The 21,714-nt window shown below is 49.7% G+C and overlaps 7 protein-coding genes across 7 annotated transcripts; 4 read left to right on the forward strand and 3 right to left on the reverse strand.

The window, feature by feature from the left end:
- Positions 1 to 781: 781 nt before the first annotated feature.
- On the reverse strand, positions 782 to 6,174 carry K444DRAFT_519295 (putative chromosome-associated kinesin KIF4B; the record flags this gene model as incomplete). Its single annotated transcript, XM_024873944.1, has 4 exons — positions 782 to 1,378; positions 1,429 to 5,528; positions 5,632 to 5,955; positions 6,015 to 6,174. 4 exons carry the CDS (start codon positions 6,172 to 6,174, stop codon positions 782 to 784), a joined length of 5,181 nt encoding a protein of 1,726 aa, XP_024742262.1.
- A 3,202-nt stretch (positions 6,175 to 9,376) lies between these two features.
- On the forward strand, positions 9,377 to 11,465 carry K444DRAFT_624947 (uncharacterized protein; the record flags this gene model as incomplete). Its single annotated transcript, XM_024882460.1, has 5 exons — positions 9,377 to 10,156; positions 10,215 to 10,738; positions 10,826 to 11,081; positions 11,145 to 11,284; positions 11,330 to 11,465. 5 exons carry the CDS (start codon positions 9,377 to 9,379, stop codon positions 11,463 to 11,465), a joined length of 1,836 nt encoding a protein of 611 aa, XP_024742263.1.
- Positions 11,466 to 12,158: 693 nt separating this feature from the next.
- On the reverse strand, positions 12,159 to 13,640 carry K444DRAFT_659604 (uncharacterized protein). The gene is made up of 2 exons (XM_024886369.1): positions 13,390 to 13,640; positions 12,159 to 13,322 (listed from the first exon to the last, which is right to left on the reverse strand). The coding sequence occupies exons 1-2, from the start codon at positions 13,569 to 13,571 to the stop codon at positions 12,299 to 12,301; spliced, it is 1,206 nt and encodes a 401-aa protein (XP_024742264.1). The 5' UTR covers positions 13,572 to 13,640; the 3' UTR covers positions 12,159 to 12,298.
- A 249-nt stretch (positions 13,641 to 13,889) lies between these two features.
- K444DRAFT_640294 (uncharacterized protein) lies at positions 13,890 to 14,738 on the forward strand (the record flags this gene model as incomplete). Its single annotated transcript, XM_024884481.1, has 4 exons — positions 13,890 to 14,037; positions 14,087 to 14,381; positions 14,482 to 14,517; positions 14,579 to 14,738. 4 exons carry the CDS (start codon positions 13,890 to 13,892, stop codon positions 14,736 to 14,738), a joined length of 639 nt encoding a protein of 212 aa, XP_024742265.1.
- An 81-nt stretch (positions 14,739 to 14,819) lies between these two features.
- K444DRAFT_640295 (uncharacterized protein) lies at positions 14,820 to 16,246 on the reverse strand (the record flags this gene model as incomplete). Its single annotated transcript, XM_024884482.1, has 3 exons — positions 14,820 to 15,682; positions 15,779 to 16,089; positions 16,137 to 16,246. 3 exons carry the CDS (start codon positions 16,244 to 16,246, stop codon positions 14,820 to 14,822), a joined length of 1,284 nt encoding a protein of 427 aa, XP_024742266.1.
- Positions 16,247 to 16,433: 187 nt separating this feature from the next.
- K444DRAFT_659606 (uncharacterized protein) lies at positions 16,434 to 18,166 on the forward strand (the record flags this gene model as incomplete). Its single annotated transcript, XM_024886370.1, has 3 exons — positions 16,434 to 16,943; positions 17,022 to 17,722; positions 17,887 to 18,166. Exons 1-3 carry the CDS (start codon positions 16,881 to 16,883, stop codon positions 18,164 to 18,166), a joined length of 1,044 nt encoding a protein of 347 aa, XP_024742267.1. The 5' UTR covers positions 16,434 to 16,880.
- Positions 18,167 to 19,107: 941 nt separating this feature from the next.
- Positions 19,108 to 20,348, forward strand: K444DRAFT_178416 (uncharacterized protein). The gene has a single exon (XM_024870797.1). The coding sequence runs from the start codon at positions 19,233 to 19,235 to the stop codon at positions 20,292 to 20,294; it is 1,062 nt and encodes a 353-aa protein (XP_024742268.1). The 5' UTR covers positions 19,108 to 19,232; the 3' UTR covers positions 20,295 to 20,348.
- The last annotated feature ends 1,366 nt before the right edge of the window (positions 20,349 to 21,714 follow it).

Consider the following 21,714-nt stretch of genomic DNA (forward strand, 5'->3'; position numbering starts at 1 on the left):
GAGGACGACGACAGGGACCGAATCCTGGGCCGCGCCGCTCCGAGACACTATGGGAAAGTCGTAAGGGCCCAAAGAATCAGCAAGTCTCAAGTCCGAGGAGTTTAGGAATTTAAACTATCTGTCATGATTCACTGTGTATAACAAGTCTTTTAGTCTCAAAATATCTTAGATATCGAACGGAAAAGGACGCCGTGGTAAATTGAAGTGCATGATTCAAATGCTGCAGCCCTGGATCTCAGAAGAATTTCTCTCTATTGGTATATTCAGTCCAGGCTCCAGTTTCTCATATCTGCACCCTATGGATCAGTTGTCATATCTCCATTTCAAGACTGCGTGATCTCAAAGCAGAGAGATGCAAGTAGTCTCATGAATCCCCTATGTCCTCCTCAACCTCATATACATCTCCATTCATCTCCAACCTCCACTCTAGACGGCCAATCTCAATTCCCAATCTCTCGCGCAAAGGAACAGCGGCTCAGATCATCTCAAATTAAAGCAGCCGGCGCTGCAGCAATAAAGCAGGACCTCGCGCCACAAACACCAGCAAAAATGAAGTGGTATCATAACGGGCACGTAACAGCATTACAAAGAGGGAAATGACCCAGCAGAATTCCGCCTGTTTCTTAGATCCCTCGTCGTGAATACCGGTTGTGTAGGAAGTATGTGCTGGAAAAGGGGGTAACAAAACAAATGGATAGAAAGGAATCATCAAAGGCCGTGTGCAGAGACGAGGGCGGAGACCATCTGAGCAGGCAGAAATCCGAAAGGCGTAGTGAAAAGGTTAGAAGCAGTTCAAGCTTCCCTTTTTCTTCTTTTTGCTGATGGCGTTCATCCTCTCCTCCAAATGTGCTCGGGCAATTTCTGCGTCCCGCCTCTTCTTTCGCTCCTCTTCGACTTGGAGCATGCTCCATCGGTTCTCCTTGTCTGATCCGCCGTTCTTCTCCCTCTCCTTGGCCTCTCTGAGCTCTTGTTCAAGTTCAGACGCACGTCGTCTCCATGCATCAACTTCGCCCTTCATCTTGTTGCTCTGTCTCTCGAGATCGGTAAGAGCTTCCTCTAGAGTCTGAGTGAGCTGCTTCTCAGCGAAGAGGTGCTTCTCAATGGTACGAATGCGAGCTTCTTGGTCTTCGTGGATCTGGGCGACCGCAAGATCTTTGCTGCTAGGACGGTGGGCTTGTGTTGGTGTAGGTGGAACTGGCACTGAAGCTGCGTTTGCAGTTGGTGATATTTGGCCACCGATGCTTCCAGGGAGAGGAGGCAAGGGAATGGCAGGTGGAGGGGAAGGCAAAGAGGCCACAGAGGCAGATTTACGGAGATGCGAGTTGATTGAGTTGGAGCGGTTTGGGCCAGGTTCTTGTTGGACCTCCTCAAATTTGGCCTAAAAATATTAGCATTATGGTAGAACTAGCCAGGGGTGTGGATCCTTACCTGAAGTGTTGCGTACTCCTCTTTGATAGCTTCGAGTTCCGTTTGGACACGAACATGAGCCGCATTGGCCTCTTCGAGTTGGGCATTTCGCTCAGTCTGAAGTGTAGATAGGCGATTGTTGGCAATTTGATGCTGATCGAAATTAGACGCCAACTGATCCTCCAGTTCCTCCACCAGACGGGAATTCTTTCTGTTCTTTGTCTCCAGATTGGTCATCTCCTTCCTCAATGCTGCCAATTGCTCAGAGACGGTGGCATGCTCGTCCCTCAATTTGACACCATCGGCAGTCTGAAGCAACAAGTCGGCAAGCTCAGCCTTGACGGACTCCAGTTCCTTCATGACAGTATCGTTGATGCTAGAAAGGTCAAGGACATGGTTCTCTAGTTTGACGCTCTTCTTCGTTTCCTCAGCTAGGGCTTTTTGATCCGCAAGAAGATCGGTAATCCTCTCCTGAAGCTTCTCGGTGCTAACGTCAAGACCAAGAGCAAAGGCGACTTGGGTGGCAATCTTGGTGAGTTCATCGCGGGCCTCCGACAATTCAACTTGCAGTGCTTCAACGCTTTGCTGATGCTTGGCGGCGAGATCTGCCAAATGGGCTTCAGAGTCAGCTTGCATAGTCGATTTGATTGTCTCAATTTCCTTGGCGTGGTTTGCATGCAAAAGATCAAGGCCATCCTGGTGCGTCTTGACGATAGTCTCATGCTCGGCAATTTGTTGTTCGAGCCTAGCGACAAGTGTCTTGTGCCCTTCCACCTCTGCACTGGCGATGTTTCTGGACTTCGTCACTTCCTCAAGTTGGTTGCGAGTAGTAGCGTGGGATTGCTCGAGTTCAGCCACACGGGCAACGTTAGCGGTCACAGCAGCCTTGTGTACATCGATTTCTTTCTGAAGGACGTTGACGAGATCACTCTCATCGCCAGAATTTCGGGCTTTCTGCTCTTCACTGAAATTGGCCACCTGTCTCTCAAGTTCGGCGATAGTCGCCAACATCTGCTTCTCCGAACTATCCATGGAAGCAAGTGCCGTTTGATGCCGATCTTCCCAACTGGCCAAGTCGGCCTGAAGCTGAGCAATCTTCTCCTGTTGGAGGTCAGCCGACGCTGCCAGTGATTTGTCGTTGGTAGACGGAGTGGACTGAGCCTCCAAAGATGCGCGAAGGTTTTCCAATTCACCCTTAAGCTCCTGCTCTCGGGCGGAATGGGTCTCACGTAGAGATCTCATCTGAGCTTCGCTCTGCAACAGTTGATCGCGCATTGATGAGACAACTGACATGTCCATAGGTGAAGATTTCATGCTGGAACGCTCACGAGTCAAGCCAGAGATGATCAGCATTTTCGTTTCCATCTCCTTCTTCACAGCTGTGATGTCTGCTTCCAATTCTTGAACCCTTTCCGAGCGGGCATGCAACTCGTGCATTGCAGTGTTAAGATTCAACTCGAAGTTTGCCATGACATCAGGACTGCTCTCGAAATTCTCCGTGGCGATATTTCGGAGCGAGGCAAATGCTCGGTGTGCTTTATCAATGATCATAACATTCTGACTGGACTTGCGACGGATGACAGGAGTTGCAGAGCGTGGGGAGCTGGCTTCGTTCATCTTTGCTTTTGAAACCTCGGTCTTGAGCTCTTCGACAAGGTCAAGCGCATCCATATGTTCTTCCTCGAGCTGGGCATACTTTTCAGCTAAGAGTTGTTGTGCATGCTCCTTCTCCGCTGCGAGCTTTCGTAGTGTTTCGACCTCCACCGCAATCGTCTCGTCATTGGCAACACTCCTCGTCGCATCCCCAGACTCCGATTTCTTGTTCGCGGCTTCAGCATCAGATATTTCCATAGTAGTGGGTAATTCCCCAGCTGAGGACAATTCCGAAGAGAGCGATCGCGAGGATGAAAATTGTCCTCCATCCTTTAGCTCGTTCACCCTCGCGTCTGCTAAAAAAGATGTGGGTCTTGCCTCAACCGGAGTGGATGTCGACAAGATTGAATCACGAGGATTCGGGTGACGTGCTTCATCAACAGCGTCTTGGAGTTCGGCAAGAGTGCGCAGGGCTTCTTCGTACTTGGCGGAGAGAAGATCAAATTCGGTCATCGTGGACTCGTGCTCTACCCTGAGATCAAAGAGCTCCTGGGTGACATTCTCCAATTTATCTTCAACGAACTTGGATTGGGCCGGACTTTGAGGAGGGTAGTGATTGTTGACTGCTTCAAGAGAAGTCTGAACTTCACCATCAAGGGGTTCACCATTGTCTGCAGGACCTTCAGCTTCAGTTCGGTGAGCATCTTCGGGATTCGTAGTCGGAAGCTCGTCGTCTCCTTCTTCTAGGATAACGTCCTTGTGACTTCGCTTGCTGGCATAGCTCTGTTGACGAGAATGCTCGTAGGCTGAACGCTTGCCATTGACGACGACGGCTTCGGCTTCAGCGTTTTTACCGTCTTGCTGAATATGGTCGAGCTCGTAGAGGAGGTTGTCGAGCTTGCCCAAACTTCGCTGACGCTCAACGACATGTTCCAAGCGGTCGATCTCACGCTGCATCAACTCCGCGTCCTGATCGGCCTCGGCAAGTCGTTCCTCGAGAGTTGAGATGTAGTCCTCGCAAGCTGCTTCATTTTCGCGAACGCGAGCGATTTCTTTGCGGAGCTCCATCACGATCGCGGAATTCTTCTCCTCACCAGATGTGTGGCCGTCGAGTTTGGCTTCAAGGTCGTGAAGGTAATGTTCAGTGCTGGATTCGCGGTCAATGAGCTTTTGCAAGCGAGCTTGCAGTTGCTGGTTCACCGTCTCAACGTAGGCACATTTGGTTTCTTTTTCGAGGAGAATGGTCTCGCAATTTGAGAGTGAACCCCGCGTGCTGGAAAGAGACTGCTCAAGACTCTGAATAGTCTTTTCATATTCCAAAACAACCTGCTCCACTGCCTCGGCGAACGAGTTTGAGCGCTTCAATCTTTCTGTTGCACTCTCGCCAAGAGTTTCTTCATAAGCTTGGTTGTCGGCCAATTCGCCATCTCGCGCCCTTGCCATCTCGGAGATGAGTTTTGCGTGTCGTTGGCTCAGGGCAGTGTAATTTTCTTGCGTGTCGAGCAGCTGATTCTGAAGTTCAACTTCGCGTTCGTTTTGTCGCTCAGGCCTCTCAATGGTTGCATGGCTCCGGCGATCGCCTCCACGTTCGGTGCTTCGGATCTGCTCCCGGAGAAAGGCAACTTCAGCCTTCAGGCGATCGATCAAAGCGTGCTTGTCACTCTCATCCGAGACCTGTTGAATTCTAGGCTTGCTCTGAATTGCTCGAGCACGTTGCGCGTATTGCACGGTATTCAGAGTTTCGCTGAGGTGAAACTCTGCTGGAGTGACACATGCTATCATGTACGTGATCGCGTTACCACCTAGAGAATCTTGTAGTAGTCGAGTAAGTTTCGAGTCGCGATACGAGACGTGAGATCCGGCCTGGCGAGAGGACAATTGGGAGATGACTTTTCCTAGACTCGCAAGCCCAGCGTTGATTGAGATTCCCTCCTTGGCACGTTCGCCTTGTGCCCCAGTATTTTTCAGTCTTTCGCTACCAGCCAGATCAACAAAGTGTAGCTTGCTGTCGATTGTGACCATGGTGTCGCCTCCAGTCATGGCTTCAAGTGGTACCGAGAATCGCTTTTCGGCGCCTTGTGCAGTCTGTAACTTGCTCTTGCGTTGAATCAAGTTCAGACTGAAGACAGCGTGGGAACGAGAGGACTTGGCGTTGATAGCAGTGGAATCGGTTTGGCGGATCATAGACCCAAAATTAAGGGCAGCCATTAGATCATCAACTGAGTTGATCTCAACTGTATGGAGGCCAGTCAGAAGAATGTGTCCCTTGACATCCTCTCGGATCGTTACAGCTCCCCTCTCGTTGTGAGGAACATTTTCTGGAAGCAGTAGATCTCGCAGCTGCTCGTTATAAATCTCGACATAGGTGGCTTTGAGGGACCAGTTCTTCTCTGCACCTCTCGCCAACATGGCTGCGGCATTGGCGGAGTACCTAGTTGGTGTTCGCAGCCCAGACATTGAATTTCGGTTACTTGGTCGTGCACCATCGAGTTTCTCGAAGAGTGCAGCTCCTGCACGAGGAATGACACCTAATACAGCATTTGGATCAGCTTCAGGGTTCTGATAGTTGAACATGGTGAAACCAGACACAGCAGGCTTCGCGAATTTTACGCGTCTGCAGGAATGACTTACCCATCATCTCCATGTCACCTTGCTCAGACGGTCCCGATGTTCCCATTGTGTACGACTTCCCCGCGCCAGATTGGCCGTATGCCAACATGGAAACGTTGTAGCCCTGGACAAAGGCATTCACACTCTCAATCAGGTAGTCCCATATGCCTTCCTGGGTAACATCTTCCCCAAAAACGCGGTCGAAGACGAAGAGTTTGCGGCCTTGGGGCGAATCGATCGCTAAACTTGTAGGTGAAGTGACCTGGACCATAGATCGCTGAAATCGTTGTGGGATGAGTTCGAATCCGGGATCAGTTGGTTTGAGTGGCGGACGGACGCGAACAGCTATAGATCGATAGTAAGCACCTTTACATTCCGAGTTTGTGGTCCAGAAGTTAACGTACCAACTTTCACAGACGTCTTCCCGTCCTCGTCCGAAGCGCGACTGCCTCCACCACCTTTGCTGGTCATGCTCATGCGACTGGTTGTTCTCGGCGGTCTCATCATCGCGCTCACCGGCCGGGAAGGGATGCCCGCAGGCGATCCAGGCGGAGAGCTGGCCATGGCTCTAAAGAATCCTTCGTTGCGACAAAATACGACGATGTGGTGAGTTAAGATGAGGAAGAGTTGGCAGATTCGAAAACGTTAATAAAAATAGGCGAGCAGGACTTCGTTTACAGAGCGGCTGTCATATCGCGGAGTCGAGAGTGAATCGATGTGAAATGTTCCAGTGGTCTCGGGATGTTCCCCTTTCCCAGCAAACCCCAGCCAAATTTAAAGTAAGCAACGCGTCGCTTGTGCGGATGCAGGCTCTGATTTGCGGATGGCTATTAGGGCAGTGGCTAGCAGCAAATAGAGACCGAGTGCGCGCTGGGCCGGGGGTGCTCGACGTGCTCGGCGGCCGAGATGGCAAGATGTTTTGGATTTATTGTCGGAACTTGGAAGGATAGGAGGGAGAGGGAGAAGGAGTGGGCGAGAGCAGGAAAGAGAGAGAGGAGCATGGCCGGCAGGGTCAAGGTACCGCTTTTGGCCCTGCAGCTGGCGAGTGGGCGACGAAGGAGATTGCTAATTGCTCCTTGGGTTAAGCCCTTTTCGGAATCCAACACCACACCACGCCCGATGCGCCACAGCTGGCTGCTCGAGCAGTGGACAGTGGACTGTGGAGGCGTGCCTGGCAACGGCTCTGGCCTCAGGGGCAGGGGCAGCGGCGCAGCGCAGGGAGGTGTGCGTCCAAGAGCAGCTAGGCGCTGGCATCTCTTCCGCCTCTAGGCCTGAGTTGGTGTAGAGCCCTCGTGGGAGCGTGGTGCACTGGTGATCCTCCTATCTATGATCCGAGACCACACGTTGTTGTGTGATATGGACGCTACGGGGCATTTCTCCAGATCAGCACACAGCACACAGCACCGTCGAAGTCTCGGACTGATGTTTTGCACTGCAGCAGTGTTGCTGCGCTGCTGCCCGCGAGGACTTTGTTTTTTTTTCAGCCAAGGCAAGGCATGTCTTAGAACACTCGCTATGCGGGCCGCCTATCATTAAGCATTGCCGGACTCCAACTTGTCAAAGCTAGTCCGGCCCAGATGGCATCAGGGCATGACAGACTATTCGACCTGCATGGCCACATGGTTGTTCGCGTTAGAAATCGCCTCTGCACGAGTCCAGGACGAAACTATCGGCCCTCCAAAGGACTTTCCACTTGACCGACGTATGAAGAGTGGCATAAGGCATTGTTTATTAACATCTGGTGCACCCACCTTCGATTTTCGAATGCATCTAGCGTTCTACCTTTCTAATCTCCAACCTTAATTGCAACAAGGGGATGACTTCGGATGATACAGAAGACCTCGTTCAGGGGAGAGCCATCCTCATGCCAAGACGCACCGAACAATGGCTCTGCGCTACAACTACAAGCTTGGATAGAATTAAATTGACGGTTTGACAGCCCCAGATCATTACTTACATATTTAGATGGACGCCTAGAAGCCGCTGAGGCAAGGAATTGACAATGCAGCCTGACTCCCAGAGCAGACACAGGGTTTGGAATTCTACACCTTCAGATCATCATTTCCTCTTCCGAAAGTTACTAGAATCGCAATATATCCTCTCCAGAATATCTCACGAACCTGGAAAATCTAGTTGATAGCACCATTTGACGAGGGCAGTCCTCAGTCTCGGAGGTGTTGGGATCCCTCGGCCAGACCAAACTTCCCCAGCGCGCGGGAACGGGAAGTTTAAACAGATCTTGGTTCAGTTCGGTCCTGCTGTAAATTTCCTCAACTCCATCTTCAACCTTATTCTCCAGACGCCGTGCTGGTTTAATTACGGCTCCCTCACCCGACGACGCTTTTGTTCCATTATCGCTGACGCCGTGACGACTCCCACAGGACTCCCAGCTCTTAGAATTCAGCACAGAAGTCTATCAACTAGATGAAGCCTGCCATCGAAGCTTGACAACAGGCCCAAGGAGCAAGCGAATTGTCGCCCCAGCCTCACTGCACGGCCGTTGTGCGAGGTTTCCTTCGACCGTGCCGGTCGTGCATCCTCTTTTGACAAAGCGCCAAATGATTCCGGGGAAGCACACCGCCTCCAAGAATGATTTTATCATCCTGGGCAGTTGATCAGAAAATCATGTCGCATGCGGAAGCAAAGCGCGGCGCAAAACGTTCTCAGTCGTCCCACCCACGAGGATGTGCAAGCGAGTGTAACCAATCTCTTCTGGAGAGCTCGGCAGAAGTGCTCCTGCGAGCCACCCTCGAGCACCCGAAGCCACCTCGTCGTCATCTGGCATTTCTTTCAACTTCTGGCCTCCTCGATCCCGCCGGATCATACAATCTTGCATACAACCCCTCCATGCATGAAATGGTTGCACACAATCTTGAAGGTGAATCCTTCATATTTCTTCTGTGTTTCTAAGTGACGAAAGGTGTCCCAAGGCCCCGCTCTGAGCAAATTACGCGCGAGTCTTTTCGCAATCTTTCCTCAAGGAAGACTTAACGTGAGACAATACTTCTGTGCATGCCCGAGCACGCGCGGGTATCGATTTTGCGGAGGCTGATTATCAGATATCAAAGAGAGATTTCGGGAATCGATGGTCTGAGCAGACGGGGTAGATACAACCCCGCTCCATCCAAAGGCGTCAATGGATATCACGAGTCTTCTTTTGGGCTCATTGTAACGGGCATGCATGCGTAAGTGGATATCAAGTACCGAGCATTGGATCCAAAGAATTGCGAATAGGTCGAAATCTGGCAAGGGCTGCATGCTGGATCAAACTAGTTGTAGATTTCATGCAAAGGCGGGCGACGTTTGAAGGCTCGACCGTGCATGAGGATTTGCCTAGCGGACGCACGGTTCTCTTGATCGAGAGTTTTCCAAGTCCACGAAACATTGTTTTTCCTTCATTATTAATTGCGTGAGCAGTAAGGCTAATGGCCTCTTCTGAGAGATTAGGGTGATTGTGTCTCTTTCACGTTCCCTTCTTGGTGACGTTTCAATGTACTCGAGTACATTGAGGAGGCAGGTGGGAATTGCTTGTACAGAGAGAAGTGGCTCAGGTAATTCGATCTTACTCTTCGCTCTTTCTTAAAGTTAGCATTTCAAGACTGCAAAGATGTGAGCGATAATGAGCCATGTTCAAGAGTGGAAAGAACCAGTGAAGTAACTTCCCTTTAAGGTTCAGCATCAGTGCACACCATCTCTCTTCAAGTCTCATTCCGGCTATTCCGAGTAGACATCAGTAAGCCATCCTTACCGGGAATATTCTTGTACGATGGTACCCGGAACTTCTGTTCGTTCTCTTGAGTCCGCCGACTACCAATGGAAACAATTGATGTCACAGGGATCACGCGACAGCCAACAACAATCACGAGAATCGCCCACGTTGTGGCAGCGTCGGCCTCTTGCCAATGAGGCGATGTGGTTGGCAAGGCCGAAAGATTCTCGTGATCTCTTCGTATATGCTTCTTTGAATTTCAAGTCCCCTATTCTTCGCAGCAGGCTAAGTTCAGCAATCGAGTCTGCTTGGAAACAAGTGCGATTCGACGTCCCAGAACTTGAGCTCACAACCAGAACAAGTGTGGAAGACGGGAACCGATACATGCAATATCAGACGCCTCTAAATGAGGAAGACGTGGATAAATGGGTCAAGCGGACGTCAACTTTTGAATTTGCGGTTCAATGCCAAGGGTTTGGGAGGCTGCGAAAAAAGACTCTTGAAAAGAAACGAAGGCATGACTTGGATAACGTTTTCTTATTCTCGCAAGCTGTGGTCCAGGCCGAGAACTTTGTGCTGGTCTACAAACTTCAACTTATGATTTATGTGGATCATTTGATTACGGACGGCATTGGAGCTCGAATTCTGCTTGGACGTTATCTCTCACACCTTGCTTCTTCAATTTCCACCTCATTCCAATTCAAACCCAATTGGCTAGAAAACCACGACAGACTATCGCCACCATGGATATGTCTCATGGACCCCGAACAAAAGCTATCGGGGACACAGTACGAGAGGAATGCGTTATGGAACCAAGATATTATCCTCAACCATATGGTAAGCAAGGCATACTTTAGGTAGACTTCTCTCCATGAGGTGTTCTAATATGATGCAGAAGAACAACCATGGAATCCCCCTACTTGAGACGGGGATGAGAGGGCCAGAAACCCACAAGGCACACTTCCTTACTTTCACCAAGGCACAGAGCACCTCTCTTTTGCAACAAGTTAAGAAGGTTGTTGGCTCCGACTCTAGCATAACTCACCTTGGGCATGCAGCAATGGTATTAGCATTGCTTCGATCCAATCCTTTACTCCAACCGGACATGGAGGCAAAACCATCTCCTCTTTATTCACCATGCTGGCTTAATGGCCGACGTTATCTCCTTTCAACAGCTGGGCACCCTGATCCATCCACTGATTACATACCCCTCTGCATCTCTTTTGCGCCGATCCTATTCGACGATCTCAGAGACCTTTCGCTTTCTTTGGAAGCAGGGAAGGAGGAGATTAAGTCCAAGCTCGTGCATGCGTCTCGGATTGCTACCAAGAGCTATAGGAAGATCAGCAACCGGAAAAGTATCCTTCCTGAGTGTGTGGTTCTGTTCGAGAATCTTGGAAAGAAGATGGGGACCATGAGGTATGTTGTGCACTTAAGAGTGCCCATCAGATCCACTGCATATGGAACTATGATAGTCATCAAACCCAATAGAATAACGATCGGCAGGGTCCCGCAAGACTTGATCCCTACTGAAGACGAGCAAGGCATCGCTCCCGGATCCGAAGTTGTGCTATTAGATGCCGAGATCGCAAAGAAAAACATGTCTTCCAAACCTGAAGTCGGGCAAGACATCTCTCCCAGGCCTGAAACCGAGCAAGGCACCTCTACCAAATCTGAAGGCAATTCTCCTAGTTCTAGAGACGAGCAATACACCAGTCCCAAACCCAGATTCGAGTCAATCTCTGCCAAGAGGGCAGACCCCGTAGGGACCTCCTTTCTCTTCCTCAAAGAACCTCTCTGGAGAACTGAAGCTAACACTCACTAGTTCTTCCTCAGCGACGGCATAGTAGAAAGGTATATCAGTCGTGAATACCACGTCACTTCCTGGCTCAATAAAATCAAAACGGACAAGCCAATGTTCGAGGTCGTCGACATCAAGTTCGCTGCCAATGCAGATCGCAACATGTGAGTCTAGAGCCTAAGCTATGAGACGAGGCTAATAGCGAATAGTGTTGTGCGTATGAGTAGCTGGAGGGGCCGAATCACAATACAAGCAGAATGGAGATGTTCTGATTATAATCGAGACATGGTAAATGGCTTCTTGGAGGACGTTAAAAAGATTATGCTGTCGATGCTGGTAGAGTGAGAATGGGGGCTTTACTTTATGTTGTACTGTACCTAAAGGCGAGGGTTTTTGCTATCAAGCATGGTTAGCGAAGGAGTATCGGCATTGGCAAGATAGAAGGGAGCATGGTCAGCAAAGGAGTATTGGCATTGGCATAATTAGAAAGGAAGCATCGATAGTAGGCGAAAGGCACATATCAGAAAGAGAATTGTGTTCTCGATCGGAACGTTCGCTCTGGGTGGTCAAAAAGCGCTTTGACATTGGCCTTCACCACTTGAGTCAGTGTGCGAAAAAATTAATCAGATTAATCAGATTAATTGATTAATTCATGAATATTCATGAATAGCGTGAATAGAATTTGATTAACGTGATACTTATGTAATTTGATTAGATTAGAATAATTAATCATGAATATTCATGAATACCTTGATTAATATACACGTGACCGCATCAGGTAATAAACTAACCTAAGTAAGGTTCTTGCTCTAGCACTGCCTTAGCGAGCTTTTCTCTCTAGGAGCAAGGTAGCACTAGAGCCAGATCCTTACCTAATTAGGTTAGCCCATCACGTGCTTCGGTCACGTGTACATTAATCAAGGTATTCATGAATATTCATGATTAGCTTAATTAATTCGTGAATAGAATATAATTAATGAGAAAATTTCATGAATAGATTAGATTAATAGCCATTAATCTAATCTAATCTATTCATTTCTCACACTGACTTGAGTCAAGTTTTACAATTTGAAAGGAAAACAGATCTAGGAACAAGTGCAAAAATATTCATTGCTGCCTACCATATGCTAACCAAGCTCCGTTTACCTGGGTACCCTATATCCTGCTCCATGCCGGATTCATCCTTCCGCGGTATCCATTCCATCATCCAAAATGCCGTCCTCTATCATCTTATCAATTCCGGCGAGCATCATGTCTCTCCATTCTTCGTACTCCTTCTTCTTCGCCGGAGTCATGATATACTTCTCTTGGATCATGGATGCCGTAGCCCTTCTCCTAAACTCACTCCCCAATTCTTCAGACATGCTGACGTCGTCATCCTCGCCATCGTCCGTCTCAGATTGGATCTCACCATCAACACCACACCCATCTTCAATATTCTCAAACCAATCCATCTCCCTCCATCCCTTAACAACAATCTCCTTCCTCCAGGCATTAACATCTTTCTCAACAATCTCTTCCCACCCTTCCCAAGTCCTCTCCTCATCTCCAACTCTGTCCTTAACTCCTTCGTCCTCCTTTGCCCTCACAAGCACATCTCTGACCATCTTCTTCCTTGCCAAGTTCTCTTTGCCCTGCCCCTCCTTCCCCCTCATCTTCACCACGACAAAGAACCACAGCGCCGCAATCAACGCCGGGATCTTTCCCTCCACACCCTTCTCATTCTCGCCATTAGGATCCGACGGGCACGGAAGACACAACACGCTTTCCACCCCGGCTAATAAGTGTGGTACAGCGCGAGGAGTTTCCATCTCACGGCACAGAAGTCGGATGGTAGGGCCAACCCATCTTGGGATCCGCTCGTCTTTGTCTGTGTTGCTGATGTATTTGAGGCCTTTCCTCTCGGTCCTATTCTTTCTGAAGTTTTCGAAGGACTTCTCTTTCCCTGGCGTCAGGCGTTGGGGCAAAGGCTGTGTTTGTTTGCTTGAGGCTGTGCTTCTGGACGTGGAGGATGTGCCTTTTGAAGGTGAGGATCGGATCGTGGAGGAGCTGGCTTTTGAGGGCGGAGACCGGGCTTTTGCGCGGTTGCGGGCGGCGGAGGTGGTTAGTGTGCGGTCGAAGTAGGCGTAGAGCTTTGAGTATACGCGTGGTGGCAGTGGTGGGCGGGGCTCGATGGGTGGGAGGTTTAATGTTGTTTTGAGCCTTAAGTGATACGTGAGATTAGCAAATGCTTAATTGAAGGCGAGAGAATTGAAGTGCTGGGGAGTACCTCTCGCATGCTAGATTTGCACAAGCATATGCTCTCGCAATCTCCTCGTCCTGCTTCAGATTACTGCATTTATTCCGTGATTGTGCTAGCAATGAACTCGCCAGCTCAATTAACTCTGGTGGGAGAGCGCCTGAATGGCGGGGAATGAGGTTGTTGAGAGCTTGGATGACTGGTTTGCTCATGTTTCTGAGTATTATCAACTCTCTTTTTGCCCGAAGTCAAAGATTGTGGTGTTGTGGCAGAGGTTCAAGTGTGGTTGGCTGTGAATAGCTACACATGCCGCCAGCCGCGCGCATTTCACGTGCCAAGCCTTATTTTAGCCTCTTCTCCCCCTGTGATTAGCATGAGCCACTCCGAACCCCTGAATCCGCGCTCCCGCCAACGTCAGGGATCTCAAAGTCAACACCAGAAAACCACTTTCAGCCCAATCGATACGTCTTCTCCACCTTTACAACCATTCTTTTACTCCGTATCTTTGGCGCACGAAGAAGTAATTCACAATGACCATTAGACGATTACTTGCTGCTTGCGCGGCATCAATTGCGTTTGCGACGGGCGTCACGGCGCATGGAGGTGGAGGTGGAATTGCACATCAGAAACCTATACAAGTTGATCCTGACGCGGATTGGGCCACGAAACATATGGCTGGTAAGATGAGCTCACTCCTCAAGTACCCCGAAGTACTGACTGTGAAAAGAGGAGCATCATATCTCCGTATTCGATCCAGCATCCTTCTTTTCACTCCACGACTACGACAACAGCGGTTCTTGGGAACAAAGCGAAATTCTGAAGACCTACGGAATGGACGATCCCAGCGCCAAAGATGTGCCACAGGAGAAGAAAGATGAGATTATTAGGGAGTTGATGAAGTTGATGGATCACAATTCGAACGGGATCATCGAGAAGCATGAATGGCTGCAGTTTACTGGAGAGGATAGGAAAGGGACGCTACCGGACTTCGGACTGGGTCCCGGGCATCACTGGGACATGGAGTAGGTATTGGAGGAGAAATTCTTTTCCTATTTCTGTCTGCTTCATAATTATTTCCCGAAACAATCTCTATCCGGAAATTGCTAATTCCCCGTTAACTAGGATGGAATATGAGATACATCATTGGGAGAAATATCAGTTAGTGCAGCCCTCAACGAGTACTTGCTTATTCTATGTCATCAATGCTTACTTTTCAAAGTGATGAGAATACAAAGGAAGAGGATCTGATACATCCTGAAGATATTGAGCATTTCAGGTTGCATGACGAATTAGAGGACGAGGCAGAGAGAGTTGCCGCGTTGGACAAGTTGGCGATTGTAGAGCAAAATATACCGACGAAGTTTAGAAGGGATGGATGATGCGTGTACGGGTGAGATTGTGCTGGCGACATGTCACGATAATGTGTACAATAATTCATGGCCTCAATGAGGGGAATTCATTCATGGTGGAGTTCCTGGCCTACTGATATAGACATCGAACACGCAATGCCAAACACCAGGAGCAAAGGTCTTGACATATTCCACGTGCTCGACATTAGCCGACCTTTGGTCCCCGGTCTTCTTCAACCAGCGCAGGATTAGCTCTTCAATCGCTGCCGTTCGGGCAAGGACATCTTTCACACCGACATTCTCATGCAGATGGAGCCAACCATCACGATCTAGAATTTCGAGCGACATCTCCCAACTGTCCTCACTGGATGGCAACAAGCCACAATTGACGTGAATGATACCTCCCAGTGCGTATCTGCATGGCCCCCGCAGCCTCTTTGCAGCGTCTCTGTTGTCCCCCAAGACCACAACGATTTGTCCGTATTCTGCAAGGTCTAGAACCTCATGGCTGCGGACAATCTTCACAGACCACCCATTGGCAACAGCACCCCTCCTCAACCCTTCAACAGACCAAGGATTTAACTCCCATCCTATCACTCTCCGCAGACCCATCTTTATATAGCTGAACATAAAGTACCCAATGCCTGCGTACAAATCCACAGCACTGTTTTTTGCCACTTTCTCTTTGGCCAGTCTCCTGGATTCTAGACTTTGATCTGAGCTGTGGAAATCGAGAAGGCGCGCTTTCTCTTTGACATTTCCTCGACTGAACATGGTGTACCTCGGAGCCCACACCTGAATGATACCATTCTGTTTCGTGCTCACCCAAAATGCATCTTCGAAATCTTTCTCAGTAGGCACTGTCTCAGGGGACAAGACAGGACCAAAGTCCCCGTGAAGCATGATTAAGCCACTAGGTGTCCGGAGGACATTCTCGATGCTTTCCACAAGCCTCTCCCCGTCGAAATTTGGGCCTTGATCTGACTTTTTCCGCGAGGTCCTCCTGGCATTGCCCCGAGAATCGTCATCATTGGCGAGCATAAGAAGCCCCTGAGATCCTAGTCCTTGACTTGGATCTTTGTGCAAAGGTATTTCCGCATTGACAGCCAAGTGGGTCAAAGGGCCTTTCCCCTCTCTCTTTCCAATATTCTCCAATAACAAAGTCCATAATTCAACAGCGTATCTCGAGGCAACTTGCTCAGATCCTACCGCTTCCCACCACTGTTGACCAAAACTTCCCGGCGGCAGAAGCACCATCGGAGAGTAAACCACCCATCGCTTTGGGGCTCTCGACAACAGGTTCTCCACATATGAATCACCGCCATTCAACAAGTCCTGGCCCAGAAGCTCCAGCCACGACCTGACGGCGATCTCGATCGGTCTGATATTTTGGCTTGCTCGGGAAGCCGCGCCGATCGAGGTGGGCACGCAAGTGGACTCGCTGAAGGCTTCTTCGGTCTCCATATTACAGATACCGGACCATCACAAAGTTTGATCAAGCTTTCCTGCACCGCACGACGAGACTGGACGCAAGACATTTTGTCAAGCGCAGATACTATGATATAACCCGGCAGTAGCACTAGTACCACCGAGCGCTCTAGATTCCGCCCGAGTCCAAAAGACTGATCGCGCGATCGCGCTAGGTCCCAAACCGGCGATTTTTCAACCGTCTCCGCGGCGGCCGTGCTCCTCCCTCAGCGCTTTGCAAGACAACCACGCCAACGCACCCCAGTCGCGTGCTCCCGCAGCTGGCCCCTAACCCAGAAGACCATATGACTGTTCTACATAGTATGTGCTGGCCCAAGATGTGGCGGCGGTCAGGCTGCGGATCACAGCGGCTTTTCCGCTGTGCAGATAAGGCTGTGCAGATCATCCCTTCAAATGCTGGGGCTATCCTTGTCGAGGCGTAGTTTATGTTCTCTTCTCTCGATCCGGATCATTCAGCAGATTGGGGGAGGGCTTGGCGCCTTCCTCAACGATTCAGTCCCACAGCTGCAACAGAGGGATGTGACTGATCGGAGACAATTCCACCTCCGATCGTACCTTGTTCTTCATGGGGACCCTTAAAGAGAGTGGCAAGTGCTGCAGCGGTTAACAGTTCCGTCCATTTGACCTAGCTAGATTTTGAAGCATCAGCTCCTTCGCCGAAAACAGCCCTATCCACTTTGCAGGATGGAGTGGAACTCTTTTGATGTGACACAGCAACGTCGATATTATACTCGTGGTCAGCCTCCAGTCAGTCTTGTCCCTCTCTTCAAATTCATCCCCATTCTGTCTGGCCGCAAGTCAACTGGCAGGCGTTAACGAACATAGAATGAGCATAATGTTGGAGACCTGGGGGATCTCTCGCCCTATCCGCAACATCAGTATGCACGCAGGGAACATTCCGATCCTGCTCAGAGCCATTGGACACCACCTGCCTGGCCCAATACGGGATTATCAAGGACATTGATGTTGAATTCTTCTCTGGGTCCTCAATTCCCTTCCCTCAACGTGCCTCAGAACATCTTCGACGTAGCATTTCAACAAACGGCACCGTGGACACCCGTCTCCAGCTCAAATCCGAATGGCACACTTGCGAACTTAACATTGCCCTTCCCAGCTTCCGACTCTATTTTTACGAACAGAACCTCGTCCATAATGATGAACCCAACTACAGCTGGTGCATCACTGAGCTCTTCAAGAGGCTTAGAGAAGACCCCCATCGAGAGCAATGATGATGACGATGATGACGACGACGATGATGAAGAGGAACTCAACGACACCACAAACCCGAAGCCAACTGTCACGTCTCCCAAGGCTGACGCTTTTCACAAAGTGGCATGGGGGACAAAACGGGACTCCGAACCGAAGAGTGCCACTCCCCCTAAAGGCAACAAGCGCTCAGTCAATAGCCGCCGTACGCCTCGGGAGCCAATAGGCAAAGCGGCCTCTGCTTCAAACAAGAGCAACTCCGACTCCGAAAGTAATCATCGTTCCAAAAGCAGACTAAACCATGATCAGACCGAGAAACGGTACGCTTATCTCTACTTCGAATTGCAGTCTTCTTTGGTCTGGCACTCAGAGCTTGGGAGCTTAACGGGAGCTTGCATGCGCATTTGTCTTTGGAACTTGGCTCATCAGCTCATGAGCTACCTCTTACAAACCAGGAAATTGCGCTACTAATTCGAACGATTAGGTATCGGAATAGACTAAATTATCAATTCGATAACCTTCTCTCAGCTATCCCTGCGCGCTTGATTGCGGAATCTGAAGGTTCAATCGGTGGCCCGGATGATCGACGAGAGAAAAGAGTCAACAAGGCAGAAGTTCTGATTCTCGCGAAGAGGCACATTGAGGAATTGGAACGGAAGCAATGGGAGTTCAAAGCAGAGAACAGGCGACTGGCCGCACGTGTGAAAGAGTTCGAAGAGGCGTGGACACGAGGGGGGGGGGGGGGCAACCCCTTAATGCCCTAGAGCAGCGTTGATGTCGGAGAGTGTGGAGCTTAGTCGAACGTTCAACTTTCTTTCTTTCTTTACGACAGGGTGGGCCCTTAACGTCTTTACCAGCAGTTTTGATATTATTACCATTACATCACGCAAAACTTACCACGGCACTCTCCCTCCAGAAGTCACTTGAGGTTCAGCGCCCTATCCTATGCTTGAGTCTTTACTATTACCCCCTTTTACGCTTTACGGAAGTATTCTCCTTTTCAAAAACGCAAGCCTCCCTCCCAAAAACTAAACATAAAACGTGGAGGTAAAAACCCCGCAGTCTGTGGAACCGGCAGATTGTGTCCTTTTTCCTTGGCACGTTATTTTATTGGCGGCAGACCTACATTTATAGGCATACATTGACCGCCGAGTGGCGCAATCAGAGTTCGACCAGTAAGACCTCGAAGAATGGGAGGTCGACATCATACTGTGCGTCCACCGGCTTGGGGGATTTCAAATCGTGCATAACCAGTAAACCCGCCTCACCCCCGTTGTGCATGGCCTATCTTCTCGCACACCCTTCGTTTGCGAAGCAAGGACGGGCCAGAAGCGGATTCGCGCAATTTCCCATAGTGTGTGCCATCAGATTCTGCACATTGTCATATTTGTTATGCAGGGTCCAAGACACATTGGCTCGCTTGGCTCAATTGACGCAAGGAGTGAAGACCCTGAAATTGTTCAGCCTATCATGTTGCTCTGCGGGCCACCACCCGCAACAAACAACTTATGGTGTGCCAGGTTCCAACGGGATGTCGCAAGAAGCAATGGATCCAATACCACCCATGAGGCATAGTTGAAAAGCTTCCGGCTTAATGCAGCCTGCCTGGAAGCGGTATTACCCACTCAAATGGCGGGAAAGCTTGGAATCACCGACGCACCCTGACCCGGGTATTCCATCGGTAGACCGGGCGGTGTGTATGTGTATCAGCTGGTGTGATGGGAGATACCGTTGGCCGCAGGAAGGGCCACTTCTTCTCCAGGACTACACTGAAAGGTGACAAGTATCTCTGGTTGTGTTGCCCAATAATCAGTCGAAATACCTGTGATCATGAAGTCCACGGCTGCATACGTGGGAGATCTTGATCATGTTAGAGGACCGGAGCGCGAAGCACCACCACATGTCAGCGGTACTCGTCCTTCTACTGAGTTTGGAGATCACGACCCCGCGGATCAAGTACGACAGAGCGACCTCATTTACGGATATACCAGTTCTCCAGTACCATCCTATTTCCCTTTCGATACATACCCTCAAGATCACCGAGGACAGAGCCCGTTATTCGAATGGTCCACAGTCTACCACACGACCGCTCGCTCAAATACCCAGACAAGAAATCAGCCCTTTAGCATCTATGGGACTTCTAGTGACAATGTCATGGCCGACGATCTCACATATGACCCCGTTCTGCCGCCTCTCGTTTCCAGCCTAGGAAGCCATGATATCCCGATGCCATTCAACTCCACTACAATGGTGTGGGAACGATTTCCAGCACCAGAGGACACAAATCTAAATGACAGCTGCTCCCTTCATACTACCAGTCAAGAACATCACCAGGACCTTGGCGATGAGAACGAGTTGGCCACTAAACTAGAGCTGGATCCTGTATTGCCGATGAATTCGCCCTCCTCATCCCTTTCAACCGTAGGTGACATCACCGAAAGCTCAGCAACGTCAGAGTGCGTTTCCCTTGAGGAACCAGAAATGTCACTAGCCAAACGCCGTCGTGTTTCTGCTCCAAGTCTGCGCTGGAACACAACGCGAAAGACGCGGAAGAAGAAGCTCGAACAGACGACCATCGTATTCCCTCAGTCTCCAACTTCCTCCACCCCGAAAACAAACCACAATGCTATCGAAAAGCAATACCGCAATCGTCTGAATGATAAATTTGAGGCATTACTGTCTGTGCTGCCAGCGCAAGAGGCGGAAAGTGAGGGGGGAAGTCTGGCAACAGTGAGTAAGGGGGATGTGCTGATATTGGCTAAGGATTATATTGAGAGCTTGGAAAAATCCCGAGACGAGCTGCGGGAGGATCGGAGGTCGTTGGAAGACGATGTTAAAAATATGAAAGAAGCGTGGATACAGTCGGGGGGGTCTGGTTTTAGCGCAGGCTGAGGCTCGGTCGTGGGTTCAGGAACGGCTGTCTTTGTGCACAACGAGTGGGATGTTGTTTTTTACGGCCTCGTATCGGACTTCAATACACGATGGAATCGTATTGATGATCATCGAATCCTCTCTGAATCTTTGCGGGGCAGATCGGCTGTGCAACAATTTGAGAAGTTTACCTCCCTGCCCCTCTGCTGCTCGCTCAGTGGTTTATGGGTGCCTGTCGCCAAAGCATTTTGATTATCTCCAGGCCAATTCCACCACAAACTTACGGAGAGTCGAAAAGATTGTTTTCTCTCCAGGCGTGGCAAGCTGTTAAAGAGGTGTCCACTTGGAGTTTCCAGGTTGCAAGCGGGGTCGATGTCTCCCAGCATTCTCTCCACAATCCTTCGATTCATTGCCAAGAGAAGGAGAGGAATTGCATGACCGATGCGGGGTATCAATGATACCGTTGTTCTCATGTCGTCGTTTGAAGAGATTTCGCTTGCGATCAGCCGACAATGTCGTTTCCTTTCACGGGCTCATCGAATGACACTTGGCATTCTTAAGCCCAGGGGCGATTTGATCAGCCCTAACATGTTTGCTTGTTGATTTCCTGTATCTGCTTATCCTCAAGAAACAATTCTTTTCGCCATGCACTTGCTCCGCCGAGAACACAGATTGTTGGATGATTCATGGATTTCGAAGAGTTGACTGTGCATTCATCGACTGATATCCAGCAGAACATCCAAGATGCACATGCTATCAGATGGAAAACTCGAGGAAGGTATGACTCTGAAAAATTCAACACTAAGACTTTGTGGTATCCTCGTTGACATCACCATGATGTACCCGGCCTCTCTCAATGGAGCTGTCATTGCAGAAGACCACGGTTGGCTTGAGCCACCTCCATCCCTATTCCTTGCCTTCCTGGTTTACCAATCATCGAGTCTTGAAGCCAAGATTCTTGTACCAAAGGCCTGTATTAATGATTAAGATCCTTCATGAGGAATCTAGGGAGAGCCTTACAGAGAGAATCTTGGGCAATGAACAGCCCAACCCTCCTATCCTGACAGCGTCAACGGGCGCTATTTTTCATGATATCTATGACAACTTCTTCGATGTAATGTACTAATATTCAACTGACAATCATCAATTCAGCTTTCAGTGCCGAAGTGTCAAAGAGAACTATCACGTGTCTCCTAATTTTCTCCCGACTTTTGTTGCATTTCGCAGCCTTCAGGGCCCTGCAGAAGGGCTGAGTTTCTTGGGGGCGTGCGGGTGCATCGCCGGGTCGCCCCACACCCCACTTCGGGAGGAGAACGTCACCCACCAACCATTCTTTTGAGTTCAGAAATCAGAACACCAACAGATTCGACGAAAAGTTCGGCTCTCAAATCCAGCAAGTGATCGAAGATTTCGATCAAGGGATGTCAAGGATGCCAAAACA

Source organism: Hyaloscypha bicolor (assembly GCF_002865645.1).
Source record: "Hyaloscypha bicolor E unplaced genomic scaffold K444scaffold_16, whole genome shotgun sequence".
Taxonomy (NCBI): Eukaryota; Fungi; Ascomycota; class Leotiomycetes; order Helotiales; family Hyaloscyphaceae; genus Hyaloscypha; species Hyaloscypha bicolor.

Bases quoted from the DNA above. Each gene is read 5' to 3' on its own strand.
- K444DRAFT_178416 (XM_024870797.1), top strand. From the start codon at position 19,233: ATGAAGTCCACGGCTGCATACGTGGGAGATCTTGATCATGTTAGAGGA.
- K444DRAFT_659604 (XM_024886369.1), bottom strand. From the start codon at position 13,571: ATGAGCAAACCAGTCATCCAAGCTCTCAACAACCTCATTCCCCGCCAT. The intron at 13,323-13,389 runs GTACTCCCCAGC...GTATCACTTAAG, and splicing joins GCAAATCTAGCATGCGAGAG to GCTCAAAACAACATTAAACC.